Source organism: Vespula vulgaris, chromosome 1, assembly GCF_905475345.1.
Source record: "Vespula vulgaris chromosome 1, iyVesVulg1.1, whole genome shotgun sequence".
NCBI classification, from domain to species: Eukaryota; Metazoa; Arthropoda; class Insecta; order Hymenoptera; family Vespidae; genus Vespula; species Vespula vulgaris.
Genome location: NC_066586.1, coordinates 3,576,367 through 3,591,498, shown reverse-complemented (window position 1 = coordinate 3,591,498; position 15,132 = coordinate 3,576,367). Strand labels below are relative to the sequence as shown.

At 31.8% G+C, this 15,132-nt stretch overlaps 1 protein-coding gene and 1 long non-coding RNA gene across 3 annotated transcripts in view; both read right to left on the bottom strand.

Annotated features, from left to right (window-relative positions):
- The window catches only part of LOC127071237 (uncharacterized), a 220,056-nt gene that overhangs the window by 36,845 nt on the left and 168,079 nt on the right, over nucleotides 1-15,132 (bottom strand). The window lies entirely within an intron of this gene.
- On the bottom strand, nucleotides 12,918-14,263 carry LOC127071223 (28S ribosomal protein S21, mitochondrial). Of its 2 annotated transcripts, XM_051010273.1 has the most exons (3): nucleotides 14,133-14,263; nucleotides 13,605-13,879; nucleotides 12,918-13,363 (listed from the first exon to the last, which is right to left on the bottom strand). In XM_051010273.1, the coding sequence occupies exon 2, from the start codon at nucleotides 13,877-13,879 to the stop codon at nucleotides 13,607-13,609; it is 273 nt and encodes a 90-aa protein (XP_050866230.1). In that variant the 5' UTR covers nucleotides 14,133-14,263; the 3' UTR covers nucleotides 12,918-13,363; nucleotides 13,605-13,606. The 2 variants fall into 2 exon arrangements, with proteins under 2 accessions (XP_050866230.1, XP_050866222.1); XM_051010265.1 differs by lacking the exon at nucleotides 12,918-13,363 and having other exon boundaries at nucleotides 13,489-13,879.

The window sequence follows — 15,132 nt, the reverse complement described above, 5'->3', positions numbered from 1 at the left end:
TATTAAATTTCCACCAATTTATTATATCGTTAAGAGAAAAAACAGCTACATTGGTATGAGTAGATATGTATAGTTGACTATATTTGCATTTGTGAAGTTGCCGAAGAAGGATTATAATAAACAATACCAATCTTTTATATATTGTTAAAGAAATAGGATGGATAATATCTTCGAAAAAATCTTTTATAAAACACAAGATTTTTTGTTTGTTTGAAATATCAAGAAAAAATATAAATGAATATTTCGGGAAATCTATATCCATGTGTCTAAAACTAGATTGAGTCCTTCGTTATTGAATAAGCAACTATATTGATAGGAGTATATATAGTTGATTAATGCATTTTGATATGTGTTGAATGAGGATTATAATAAACATATTGTTAAAAAAGTAAGGTAGGTGGTATTTGAAGAAAAATTATGTGTTTTTAACGAGGTGCTAAAATTACATTTATTGTATTTTTATAAACCTGGCACGTTAGTCCATTTCATCAGAAATATTGAGAGAAAATATGAATGAATATTTGGAGGAATTTATATTGACATTCCTACAACTATTCCAATAAAAACTTTGTTTCCTTTTTTCGCGTCTTTCTCATCTTTTTTTTTTTTGTTGTTGTTTTCAGGCAAACGAGTATCCCGTATACCTTTTTAGTTCTTTCTATTTTTCGGCTGACGAACATCTGGACAGAATGAAGATCACTGAAATTCGACCAGTCTCGAATCGATTACTTTATTCAAGCCGATACGTGATATAGCAAATAGAGATTCTAACAGTGACGCGATAAGAGGATTTGTCTCGTAAGTAGATTATGTTTGTCACGGAACGCGAGTATGCCGCATCTGACTTAACAGAGTGAACAAGAGAGAGCGAGAGAGAGGAAAATACCTTTTTGCCATAGATAGCCGATCGTATGTGCATACATATATACATATACTACAAGCGATTGCATATACCTATCTACATACGATAGATTTGCCTGACTTAACAAAGGTTATATTCAATGATCATCAACCTAAGAATTAAAAATAGAATTTTTCTAAAATCTCTCGTCCTTCCTCGTGGTTTTCCATTTTTCTTATTTTCAACAACTACTCTATTCGTTTTATCGTACATAAGTTTTCCAAGGACATCGCGAACGTATTTTCGTATGAATGAGATTCAGAAGTGCTCGAAGAGTGAATTTTGAAAAGCTAGCAAACTGAAGGAATGCATAGTGTCTATTGAATGTCTGCCTAGACCAGACATGTTTTGTCCATTTGCGAATAAGAAACTATGGCTTGTCTAGTGGTTATGACACATAAGAATTATTTAAAGAACAGCGCCAAAAATAAGATCTTTTCTTTTATGTTTTTCTTTTTTTCTTTTTACAACGATTATTAATAAACGACTATCGATCAAATGTAACTGATAAAAAGTTGGAAAATATCAAGGATGATGGGCATGCGATTTATTGTATATCGAGAATACTCGATATCAAGAAAAACTTAATCCGATAATATGAAACGTGAGAAGAGGCGTTACCAAAAGTGTCGGAAGCAAGAGTAAAGGAGTTTACAATAAAATTCCAAAAGGAAAAAGTAATATGAAAATGTATATTTTAGTTTCAGATATTTTCGATAAATATGTCTGTTTGAGTTTATATATCACGTAAACAATATATCAATATTGTTAGATCATATATCGTGTATCATCTGCCTGTATATACAGACATACATATATGTACATATATATATATATATATATATATATATATATATATATATATATATATACATAAAGATATATATATACATATATAAAGATATATAAATATATATATGCATATATATGTATATACGTATGTATAGACACAAACACACATAAACAGAGCAAAGAATTAAATGAAACAAATAACTATAAACGTTCCAAGTCTGAAATGGAAAGACTTTTACACCCAAAAGTCATCACAATCCGAAGGCAGGCCTCTCTCCCAAGCGACTCTTTCGACGCAGAAAACGAAACTCGTAAAGTTTTACGAGCTGCCGCGGAGTTCTGTCTCATACGCGCAAAAGGATCTCTTATCTACGAAAAATGCCTCGAGTAAAGATAGTACTACATTACGTTACTAGTGCAATGTCTTCGACGAAATAGGCGATCGAGCTTGTAAGATCGGACAGTTGAAATATACTATATTCCTGAACTTTCAAGAGATAGCTTAGAAAATAGAGAAAATTTTCCAGCGGGTATATTTCAATATTCCAGTTTGATTTCTAGTCGTAGAAATTTGAAAAATGAGTATGCATACTCGATCGAAGTGAATTACGAGAAATTGGAATTCCTAGAACGTCGATTAGCTTTATCGAATCGATTACATGTTGCGCTTCGTAATTGATTCATGAAGTTTATATCAATTTAATCGGAAAATATGACGATGAAAGTATTTTTTTCGACTAATGTGGAAAAAATTACATGAAAGATAAAATTCCTTTCTAATTGTTCATTCATTTATTGCGTAAATACATATGTATGTAAATATGTAATTACATACGTATATTACATTTTTGTGCTTATTTATTTCTCGCGTTTCTTGCGAACACATATTTTTGTTTATGTAGATATATTACGAGAGAGAGATTAATTATTGCTGATCTTACAAGTGTGAAAATTCACGAAAATTCACGAAGACGTTTTTAAGAGAAAATCGCAAACGCGATTTGAGAAACACATAATCCGAAAAGACGGGTGCAATCTCAAAGCTAGACTATTTTTGCCGCGAACGATCTCGCGAGAATTTACACCGTCAACTATTACGGCTCTTATTTATGCTGCATTCATAAGCTCCGCGAAATAATGCATATTAATGCACTCTCGCGAGACCGGTGCATACGATGAAAGTAAGGAAATTTTGAATCCCTCCGCTGGACTCTTCTTATGACTTGTGATAAGTCACTACGTGTCAAGAAAATCGTTGGAATTTATGATAGAAATGTCTATGAAGTATATGTGAAATATATATCAAATATAGATTACAATATTAAAATATATTAGGAATTTTTATAAAATATTTATATATTATAATTTATATATATGTATCATTATTAATATTTACATTTATTATATCTGATAAATCTTTATATATTCCTAAAAAAAAAAGCAGATATTTACGCATATTACAGATAAATTTTGTATGATATGAATTTAATTGTGTGTAGTATGACTCAGTGAATTACATCACGTCTTCAATTCTCCCACTCAAACTCTCTGATTCACACAGTCATATTTGCATGTTCGCAATATCGTACGAGTATCATACGATCGCGAACATCTTACGTGGCTACATTTAATAGCATACAGTCAGTTTTAATCTTTTGCGTATAACACGATTTTAATACAATCATTATAATATGATCGCATTATCGATACGAATGATATGACAATTCTTTATGGCAGATATACGTCATAGAAATAAAGTGAATTATAAATCTATAAATTTTATATCTACCAATTTATAATGTCAGAATAGATCGATTATTATCAGAAGGAGAAATTGATGATATCGGGAAATTGTCTAATAAAAAAATGAATTTTATAATTCGTTGAAAAATAGAAATTATTTAAGGAAAATTTTGACAGAATGAAATATTCATTCCTTCTTTTATATCATTCTTTTAACTCTTTATAAAGACACGTAATTTTCAAATGAAAAAATTAAATGCGTTAGTTCGTACGTATCAAAAAATTCATATTCGTCTTCTTACAATTACATATGAATACAAAATTAGATTATGGAAGGTTAAAATCCTTATTTGTAAGATGAAACGTTAGATCTAGTAATCCTATCGAACGCTTTCATCGAACTCTCGATTGATCGTCGACAGAGGAGCATTGAAGTCGTTTCGGAAATGACGCGTTTCGGTAAACGCGTGTGCAGCCTGCGAAACGTGGCCTGTCCGTCAGATCCGATCTGTCGGATGCGGTATTCAACGGCGCTTGAAATCCTGACGGTAAGCCGAATCTCAGGCGAGTATCGCAACGTTTGTGGATGCGGTTGTTGATCTAGGATTTCGAGAATACGCTCCAGCTTGTGCCTGACCGTTCGTGCTTTCGATATACCAAGGGACACGTTCTATGTATTAGCTATGTCGAAGATTTCTTCTTGAAGAAGAAGAAGATAACAAGGATCTCTCGAAAAAAGGATCGAGTTTGAGTTCGATCATATGTGAAATAATATAACAACGTTTATATTTTATATAATAAAAATAAAATATGATATGAATGTGATGACGATATAATAATAATATATAAATCTATAAAATCCGACAAACGAAGTAAAAAAAAAAACATTATGATATTGTAATAGAAATAAAATATAACAAATATAAATGTTATGACGATAGTAATAATATTTGAATAATCATGCATTGAAGGAATATAATCGAATTTTTCTTTTCTTTTCTTTTTTTGTTTTGTTTTGTAGATACTATTTCCTTTTAATAACTTAAATCGATACAGATAAAATTCAATGTTTTCGAAAATAATTTTGAATAGAAAAAGAAATGAGGCAGGAGATTACGAAAGAATTTTTTCGGATAGAACGTCGAAATATTCCAAAAAGAGAGGATCGAGTCATCTCTTACGACCTTCCTTTCCCTCTCGATCAGTTCTGAATTTCTAGGGCAGCACAGACGCGTCGTTTCGACGCCATCCTTTTGGCGTCATCGACGCGAGTCCTCGGCGCCAAAGAAACGTCGACGAAACGACGTCTGGCGTCGTCCTTTCTGCTTTTTATTTACTTATTCCTTCCCTCCGACTAGTATGCTATCTCTCTTCTCCTTATTCGAATTCGCGTTTACAAACTTCTCGAACGTTCGTCACGGCCGTAGCACGTCAGAAGGACGCAAGGAAGGATCCATTTGCATGGATTTGAATCTCAAAGAACGTTGGTCAAGTTAATTTGCATTTGTAAACGTTATCTTCCTAACTACAACGAGTCTGATACAACTTTTCTACGTATTTATCTATGTATATGAATAATAAAAAAAAGCAAACAAAAAAGAAAAAGAAAGAAAATCGTCGTAATTACCAAGTTCTCGAATCGACGTTTCGACTAAATCCAACATCATCCTAGTTGTCCTTAAATATCCTTGAAATTTATTTGTCTCCGAATGGTAAAATTAATTTACATAAAAGTATCATAATGTGTTTTTAACAATACCAGTTTATATATAAACGGAAAGATATTCATTTGACTCATAAAAGCACCGAATTTAAAAAGAAATAGCAAGTATATTTAGCAACGTATGCGTTACGTTAGCTCGTTTCTTGTTATCACGAATAAGCGACGTAGACATTTAAATGCAGTCGTTTAGGCTTAAACGCGAAACGTTTACTAATTAGCGCCTTCGTTTTGGTCAACGGGTTGACTATTGTCCTATTTCGATGGCGCAGATATCATATTAGCATTTACACTAGTATACCACATTGCTGAATCGTAACATCGCTGACAGTATGAGCTGCACTGTATTTCCGAGATAATGGATTGAAAATGTTCATGCACATGCAAATGAACGTGGATGATATAATCGGATTACATGATGATGCGTTATACATTAATGATATCTGCTACTCATCTGTAAAAATATTATGATTATCTATAACGATCATAAATTTCATTACCAAAGTAGATTCGTCGAAGGATGGTATAAAGATTTGATAAGCTCGTATGTTTGATTTGACAGGTATAGTAAGATCCATCATCTTCTTGGAATTTTCGTCGACATAGTCAGATCTTAATATATCTACGTAAATTTTGAATATATAATAGTTCGCGAAAGACTAGTTCGATCGAAGTATAGATGTAGAAATAGAATTATTCATAATTAAATTACGACGTTGCAAGATAGATATAGGTATCATTACGTTATGTTACGAATTTGTCTTGACTAAATCTCGCGAGAGGGAATATCAATTGGGAAGATGCATATGCAAGACCCCGACGTCGTAAACCTTGCTATTTTATGGTATTGTACGAGAATCTCGATTACTCCAATTAATCTGAAAATATCGAATAATAGATTTAACCATAATTTATAAAAAAAAAGTATGTAGGTATAGCAAAAAAAGTGAAAGAGTATCTTTTCGAGAAGTTTACGACAATATTTCAACGGAAGAACTTATTAATAACTTTAGACATTTAATAAAATATAATGAATTAGATGATAAAATAAAAGAAACTTAATTCATGAGATTCGAATAAATCTGAACGAACGATATGACAAATGAGGACGCATCTCTCGTTATTACCATGTATCAGGTTCTACATTCGAACACATCCTGAATGCCATCTATCTAATTATCTCGTATCTGTATTACAGACTAATTAACGATATTATTCGGCAATCGAATGATTTCATATTACCGTCCTTCATATAATCGGTCGAACTAGGACATGAGAAATCAGAGTATTACTGTTTTATATCCTTTTCGATTTTTGTAGGCTTTCTTATCGATTCTAATCGTACCACATGTCTATATTTTATTAACAAATTATTTGAAATTGTATGAAACAAATACATTTTTTAGTAAATCGAAATTTTCAATTAGGTTATTTTTAAATGACCATGTTTATACGTTTCACCTTGCAAAATTCTAGTAAAGATTTTCACTGTATCAATCGATCGATAAATCTCTTAGTACACTCGAAAGATCACACGAATTCTTTTGTCAGAAACAGTCTTCTTTTTTGCCAGAGGCTAATCCAATCTTGCTTGACTATTAGAATCGATTCTTGCGTTTGTAGGCGATACGAGAGATCCAAACGAAATGAACGTTAATCTTGATCATATTACGTGGATATCCGAAAGCTGTGTTCCTTTCTCGTTAGATATCTACTGAAAATTATGTTTAGATGGAGAGCTTTCAGGATCACGTCTTGTTTCCAAGAAGGACCAACGAGAACGGATGTTACGTGTAATATCGTTCGTAAACATTAACGTTAAATCGATTCCCTTCGATAGACTTGCACGAAAGCTCTTGTATATTCCTGTCTTTAATGCTCTTTAAGATTCTTAGTTTTATGAATAACGCAGGTATATCTACAACCTTTCTAACTAATTAGAATGAATACTACTAATTAGATTAATGGCATATCGGAAAATGAAAGAAATGGAATAAATATAATATAATATTTCATAAAATACGTGTAGGTATACGTAAACGAATTCAGAAAATTCTTGTTTATAATATAAAATTGTGGGAAATTTTTAAATGTAATTGGATTCTATTGCAAAATATTTTCGAAATTATTATCGTAATAATATTATTATTTATCACATTTAATTCTAATCCTTTTTAATCACGAATCAAAAGATGAAATCTTTTTAACTTAGTATATATTCAAGTATAAATGTGTAAAAAGTGAACATGATTTTGCATATCGTTGGAAACTTTTTTATTAAACGATCACTAACGTAAAATATCGCAGGCATTAGTCGGAATGAGAACGCAAAAATGTTGCGATGGACCGACGAGAAGTTTTTTCTGTATCTATAAGCTTTACGACGTTCAGTAGCTCTCGTCCTGCAGAAGAAACGTGGCCATAAAGAACGGACTAATTCCAACTCTCAAAGTTTTTCTTTTTTTTTTCTTTTTATTTATTTTTTTTTGTTACTTTTATAAAGGAAGGCACACAAACACCTTCCACGTTGGGAATATTTTGTCGAAAGTTTTTAATATCCATAGGATCGTTTCTCTTTTTAATGACGAATTATTTATCAACACAACAAAATACCGAAATATGAAATAATAAATTGAACTAATGAAAGTTAATAATGCTACATATAATCAGGATATTATTTTTCTAGAAAATATTAAATATTATTTATTATAATAGTGTAGATTATATTCTTAGAACACTAATTACGATGAAAAGTAGAGGGAAAATAAAAAAGTGAAAAAAAAAGATGAATGAATCGCATTAAAATGAATGATAACGATAGGATTTAATTAAGAAAATTCCGACTAGAATTTACTTATTCTCGTCACGTGGCAAACATAAAAATGGAAAAAAGAAGTGGAAAATAGAAAAGATATTGGCAGGATTGCTTTTAATATAAAAAAAAGAAAAGAAGAAGAAGAAAAAAGGTAAGACAAAAGAAAGAAAAGGAAATATCCTGGAAATATTCAAACGGAGAAGGTGAAAAAATTTATTTCAGTTTGGTTCGGCTTTTCGAATGAAAAGAGAGAGTTAAGGATCGAAGGAGAGATGGCGGGCAACGAATTGGAATATTTAAAGGGACGAAGCATTAACTATCTAGTTCGAAAGTAATTTTGAGGCTTCCATTGCAATATGCAGGAGGGGGCAGTCCTACCTTTTGTAGGTAACACAGAAGGGATTTCCCTCGACATCCCATCGATCGTTCTTTCCCTTCTCCCTCTTCTAGGCTCGAATAATCTCGTTCTACGACGTGCTTCTCTACCAACTCGACACGCTTCTACCAAGGACAAAGGGATCCTGTGCGCGAAACGGAGATCGACATTTGCATTCTGCTCGACTTTCTAACGTTCTCGCGAGATTCGATGTTACTTGACGCTTTCCATTTCATTCAAGCTCATTCCGTTTGAATAGAGAGAAGCATAGTTAGACGAGCGTGATTAGAATTAACAACTAAAAGTCAACTGTATACGAGTGATCTGTCCGACAATTAGCATGACTAATCATTATTTTTCAAAATATTTACAGAAACCAATGTAATTCTTGAATATAAATAAACAAAAACAAAATACGAGGAACAACTAGTTCCATAAATATTAATAATAAGATGAATGATAATAAGATGTATAAATAATGAAATTACGATGAAAACATTGCTTACGTCACTTACAATGTCATTCGTTTTACCATGAATTAATATCTACGTATTTTATGAGAACCAACGGAAACAGAAGATTTAAGTCAAGGAACGGAAAGAAAGTCGGTCGACCGTGGCGAATGCTAGCTTGGCCGAAAATGATAAAGACCGCGTTTCTCTCTTCTCCTTCGTTCCTGGTCCACCATAACGTGTATCATGCTAACATTCCACTTAAATTTGGCATTACTAACCGCCGCATTGCAGTATCGCTTTCCTTCTTCGGCTAGCTTCCGTGCACGCTTTTCGAGACCGGAAATAAATCACCGAGCGAACCGAACAAATAAACTCCTGCAATATCGAGCAATGCGTTCGAGGACACGAGAGAGAAGCTATTACACGATGGGATAAATGGTTCCGAAAAGAAGAATGAGTTTTATCTACGAGTCCGCTATGATTCAATTAGCACATCGTTTTTTTAATGGGATAAGCGAGGGTAAGAAAAACAAACGAGAAGACATTATCATGTTATCCGAATTGTTACCCTGTTAATGAAGATAAACTTACTCTTAAAAATAATATTTATTAATTTATCACGTTCCTTTTTATGTTGGATAATAATTAATTGAATTTTCCAAGGAAACTTCTTACTAGTGAAACATTTATGTCCAAACTACTTTCGAATGTCCTTAGGACTTTTATTATGAATTTTTCATATCTCGGTTATACCGATTCTTTGAAATCTTTTACTGTTGTTCTTTCAAACGTCGCATGTTTTTACAACATTTACGATCGAATTGATCGAGAAATAATGCAACGTAAGACACGAGAAATGCGAGATATTAGGAAGAGAAGGAAATGAAGAATGAAATAAAATAAAGTAAATCGTCAAATAATTGCACGATAATTTTCTTCCAGGCAATCTTTCGGAAGAAAATCATTTGTTCAGAAAGCGTATCAGCGAAACGTAGTAATTGAATTTTCTATTTCAATTTTGAAAATAGCATTTTCTCGTTTGTTTCTATATCTACTTTGTGGCAAGTAAGTAAACGCAGTAAGAGATAGCCGGAAAATGGTGAGAAAATCGTCGAGAGAACTCGGAAACGCGTGATTTATCCTATCCTTCTTTAACCCCCACTCCTTAGCTTCTTGAAGCTTCAACCCTCTCGTTCTTACATACATACCACACTCGCACACGTTTGTTGACTGATTCGAGGATTATCGAAGTGGTTCGCAACTTGGCGGATATTGAGTGAGCATCCATGATCGTTTGCATGCGAGAATCAAGGACAGTACGAGCTCGCAGATCTCATTTCAGACTTGCTAGAGAACAGACTGTACGGAGAGAACGGGAGTACGTTTCGGTCGAGAAGGTGGTTTGGCTTAACTCTCGAGAATCTGGATTCGAAACCACCTTCGAACTACTCGCAAGACTTTGCTAGAACTAGATCTTTCTCTCTCTATCTCTATTTCTATCTCCGTCTCTATCTCTCCGTCTATCTTTTACCCCCTAAGGGTATACAATTTCTCTTACTCTCTCTCTTCTCTCTGTTTCCTCCTTGTTTTCTCGTTTTAACTCTCATTGGCTTTTCGTCCTTACGTCCATCTTCTCTTTGACATCGTATTAAGTTTTCGACTTCAATTTGATAATTAACGTGCTTTTAATCAAGTCATAATGAAATTGCAAAAGTTTAGATGGTTCATTTTATTTAGATATACTCAAGGATCCGAATCGTTCGTATAACTTTTGCATTTGCGTTTCTTTTCTTTTTAGATATCTTCGTCGATAATTTTATTCCTTGATTATTATACAATATATATATATATATCTATTTTAATGACAAAGAAAAATCAGATAAAAATAAACGAACGGGAAAAATCGTGTTTTACTCAGGAACGATATGGGAGGTAACAAATTGCAATGTTTGTTTGGCGTATAGTAAACGAAAAGATAAATCGTACAAATATGTTTGCTCGACGTAGGTCAAGTAGCGGGATAAACCCTTGATAAATTGTACTCGAGAGTATCCCGTTGTAACATCAACAAATATTATTGGCTAAGTCGATGTAATCGTCAAATACAATTGATTCGTAGTACGCGTGCCGAAAAACAAAACGTATTACATTAAAAAGTTGATGAAATGATGCTATACGGTTAGCCAAGAGAGTAAGATCGACAAATGGCCGATCGTTTTTAATTAATTCGCGTGTTCGATCTTATGAATTATTTTCAAATTAATTACCACGCACGATAGCTTTTGATGACGTGTTTTATTAGCTTCATGATAAATTTATCAAATAGGGGCCGGCCGTACGCTATTGCTTATGTTTACGGAACACGAAAAATATCGAGTGGAAAAAAACTCGTAATTTATAAAAATGAATGAATTTATTAGCTATCAAATCGTCGTTATGTTATCGTGAATTTATAGTTCCAAATATTCACGATAGAGACGAAATCAAGTTCGAGATGATGTACTTATGAATTTCAATTAATTTAATACTTATCGTTTCATTCGATTCGAATGGCACTTATGAAAATTCATAGTTCGCGTCTGATGTATGTACCTACTTTTGAAATACTCGGTATAATTAAAGTGGCATTAAAACGTAGAATAATCTCACGTAAAAGTTGGAAATTTGATTATAAACATCTAAAACTCAATGAACATTCGATCCCTCCTAGATACAATATACGAACATATTCGGATAATAAATTTCAATTACATCTACTTAAATTTAATAATGTACTACTAGTTTAAAACGTATTATTATCCTACGATATCTACTTACTCTAATTCACGATTTGCTTGTTTAGTTGGTTTTGAAATTTTGCGGAAATTAACGAAGAGTTAACGTTAATCAAATGATAATATACTCGCTAAATGAGTTCCTAATTGATTTTAATTGCAACTCCGGTAAGTACGTACCTATTTTTTTTCCTCCTCGTAGTAAAGTCCTGGAAGTAAAAGTAGCAGAGCTTGGCTTGTCCGTTGTCGGTTTTTGCCGGTGCTATCTCGCCTCGTAACTCAAAGAAACTCCACGGGAGCGGAATTATCTTTTTTCGCGCTGCTTCCTTCATCTTTCCCCGGTAGCTTGCAGGAGACCCGCGAAAAGTGAGAAAAGACAAAACGTTCCGTCGGTTTTCTTGGCAGCGGCTCCGCTAACTTGGCGAAAATTGAATAGATAGCAGGAACGGATGGGAAGTGGTGCCAAGTTTTCCATGAAAGAAAGAGAGAGAGATATATATATATAGAGAGAGAGAAAGAGAGAGATATATAGAAAGAGACGATGTTCGCTCGTAGAAACGTTCCTATCCAGATATCCGAGGAGAACGAATCCTCCTTCTGCTGTATCTATCCTCTGGCAATATCCTAGACGACAGGATTATTAGAATAGATAAGTTTTCGCCATGGTAATTTGATTCTTGAAAATGTTTTACGAACGAACAATGTAAAAGTCACTATAATACGTTCGATATACGTTGTCTATCTCTTTTCACTTTCTAACAAATTTTTTTTCCACGTCTTATCTTTTTATATTTATAAATATTTTTTGCAAATATTGAAACCTTTTCTATTTGTGGTTACTATTTATCGGATTTGAGAAAAATCTTAATTTTACACGTATGTTATAAATCGTACTCTCTCTTTCGCTTTGATCCTATTTACATTTTGATATTTTCTTCGAATGTGTAAAAGAGAATTTGACAAATTTTTGATCGGTCGGTATGGACATGTTGATTCAAGTTCCCGTGAGGGAGCGCCAATGCTCGGTATCAAAAGTACGAATTTTTGCCCGTTATTCTGGGATACGCTTTTTATAATTTAACATATTTGTTTAATTTTCTAGTTTGAAATTAAAAGTAATTGAGATTATATAAAAATACTTTTGTTTTCTGTGATTATAAAAAATCTATTATTAATTTATTCGAATTTTTTGCATCTTGCTTTATAGTATAACTCATTTAAAATTAGATATTTCATTACATGATAATATTAAGGAATAGAAGAAACAGAGTACAAACTTATTAGTCGAAATTCTATAGCTCGGTAGGATAATGAATATTATTAATATGTTAGACTCTGAACCATAGTTAACAATATTTATTAATGTCTCTTAGTTTTGGAATACTATCAGAATGTTCAAATAGAAGTATATTAATGCTGAACATAATCATATTGACTTGGATAATATTAAGAAAAGTAAACAATATACATATATATAAAATGTATAGATAAAATATGCATTTTGTGTATCCCAGTTAATTCAGCTTGTACAATTATGCCTTACAATAATAAGATCTTAAATGATAAAATGGATTTTGTAGAATTGTAAACAACATAAATTATAAAATATTAATTTGTTTAATACCTAAGATGAGATTAGTTTTATTAGACATTTTTTAAGTCATTAAAAGGAATGAATATTCTTCCAACTTTTCTTTAACCTTTTCCTTAGTGGTGTACGAATCAGATAATTTTAATCAAAAGATCTGATAATTTTAATTACAAGTCAATTGTATACTTATATGTATCTGTAAAGTATTTGAAAGGATGATGAAGAATTATATACAGTGGTGGTATGGAAATGATTATCTCGCAATCGCAATCTAAGATCCTTAAATATAGATTAAGTCGCTTAGATAATACGAGTTAGATGTACTTTTTTTAATATATTTATTATATCTTATCTAATGTATCTACGAAAGTATTTTCTTTTAAGGATTTAATAAGATATTAATAGAAATTGTGAAATATATTTACAAAGAAGACAACCTTTAAGAACAACCAGGATAAGCTTCTTCTCTAACCGTCCTTGTTAATAATTTTATCTTTCTTGCCATATCCTCATCATATATAGCTTTACACCTTTCATAATTAATTCTTCGCCTTGTCCTTGTTGGTCTCTCAAAGTATCTAGTTAGTCTATACTGTTGAAATATACCTTCAGCATTAAGAATGCGATTCAATGTACGTGCTGCCTTATCAACATCATTGTCCTTGACAAATATCGTTCTGGCAAGGAATTGAGCATGTCTTCGCAAATTCATCTAAACATATATCATTATTACTATAAATATATATTATTATTACGATATAATATTATCACTACATTATTTATTAGTCGTTCCTTGATATAACGATTTTGAGGTTAGATCTCTGTTTCGTGAGGAAATAAATATAATAACCTATTATACTAAGAAAATTAAGGAATAAATTTCTTAAACACTATTATTTCAAAGAAAAATCAAGAAGAATAGAAGAGAAATTATCATAATATAGAAATATATTAATAAATTTTACCTTTTTCAATGATCTGTATAGTCGTATTATATGCGCAACAAAATATAACCAAACGCTTCGACGTATCGAAGATCTTTACGTGTACGCAAGGAAATGAAAGCGCCATCTAGAACATCACTTGTATCTACGCATGTGTCGAGGATCAATACGAGAAGAGACATGAATTCACGTATTGCGTTGCGAATAAATACGATTTCATAAAATTAGTAGTCAATTCTTTAGTTTTAATAATTGTTAGAAATAATTATCAATTATTTATCTTTGACATGTGGTCACAATTGAATTGTAAATGGCCCAAAAATATCATATTAAGAAGTGTGATAATGAAAAAATACATTATCAAACAATACAAGACCTGTTAAATCGATTAAATCAATATTTCAATATTATCTTTAATATAAAAGTATTAAAATTGGTGATAAAATAAAATAATTACTTGATGATCCTTCATATTGTATCGAAAACCCCATCGACACAAACAAAGCCACGTACTCAAAGACAATAAAAGTAGGACAATAGTTGAGGGAGACGTACAAATATAAACGTTAAACATTTGTTTCTAATATTTTTGTTAAATTAATATTTTTGTTTTAACTATCGGTCTGCTTTTTTTTTATCTCTGTCCATTCGATAGATTATGTGATCTTTTCCACCATTTTATTCTTGTACTGTTCTTCTTATCATCACAAAAATATATGATTCGTTTATGTAATAACTATAAATTATGTTGTAGACGATGAACATAAAAGTAGAATTGCAAATATCTTACCACGATTGAATTTTCATTAAATCGTGAAAGATGCATAATTCTCGAGATTTATTCACGATTATGTGAAAAAAGAATTTACTATACTTTATTCTTCGTTTATAAATTTTTTACTTTCGTCTCATAATGTGCTCAAAATGATAAACGTATCAAAATGATTATGAAATGAATTTTGATCGTTTTAATAGTACGAAGAATTTTTACGACTAACCTTATCATTCGCTAGAACAGACG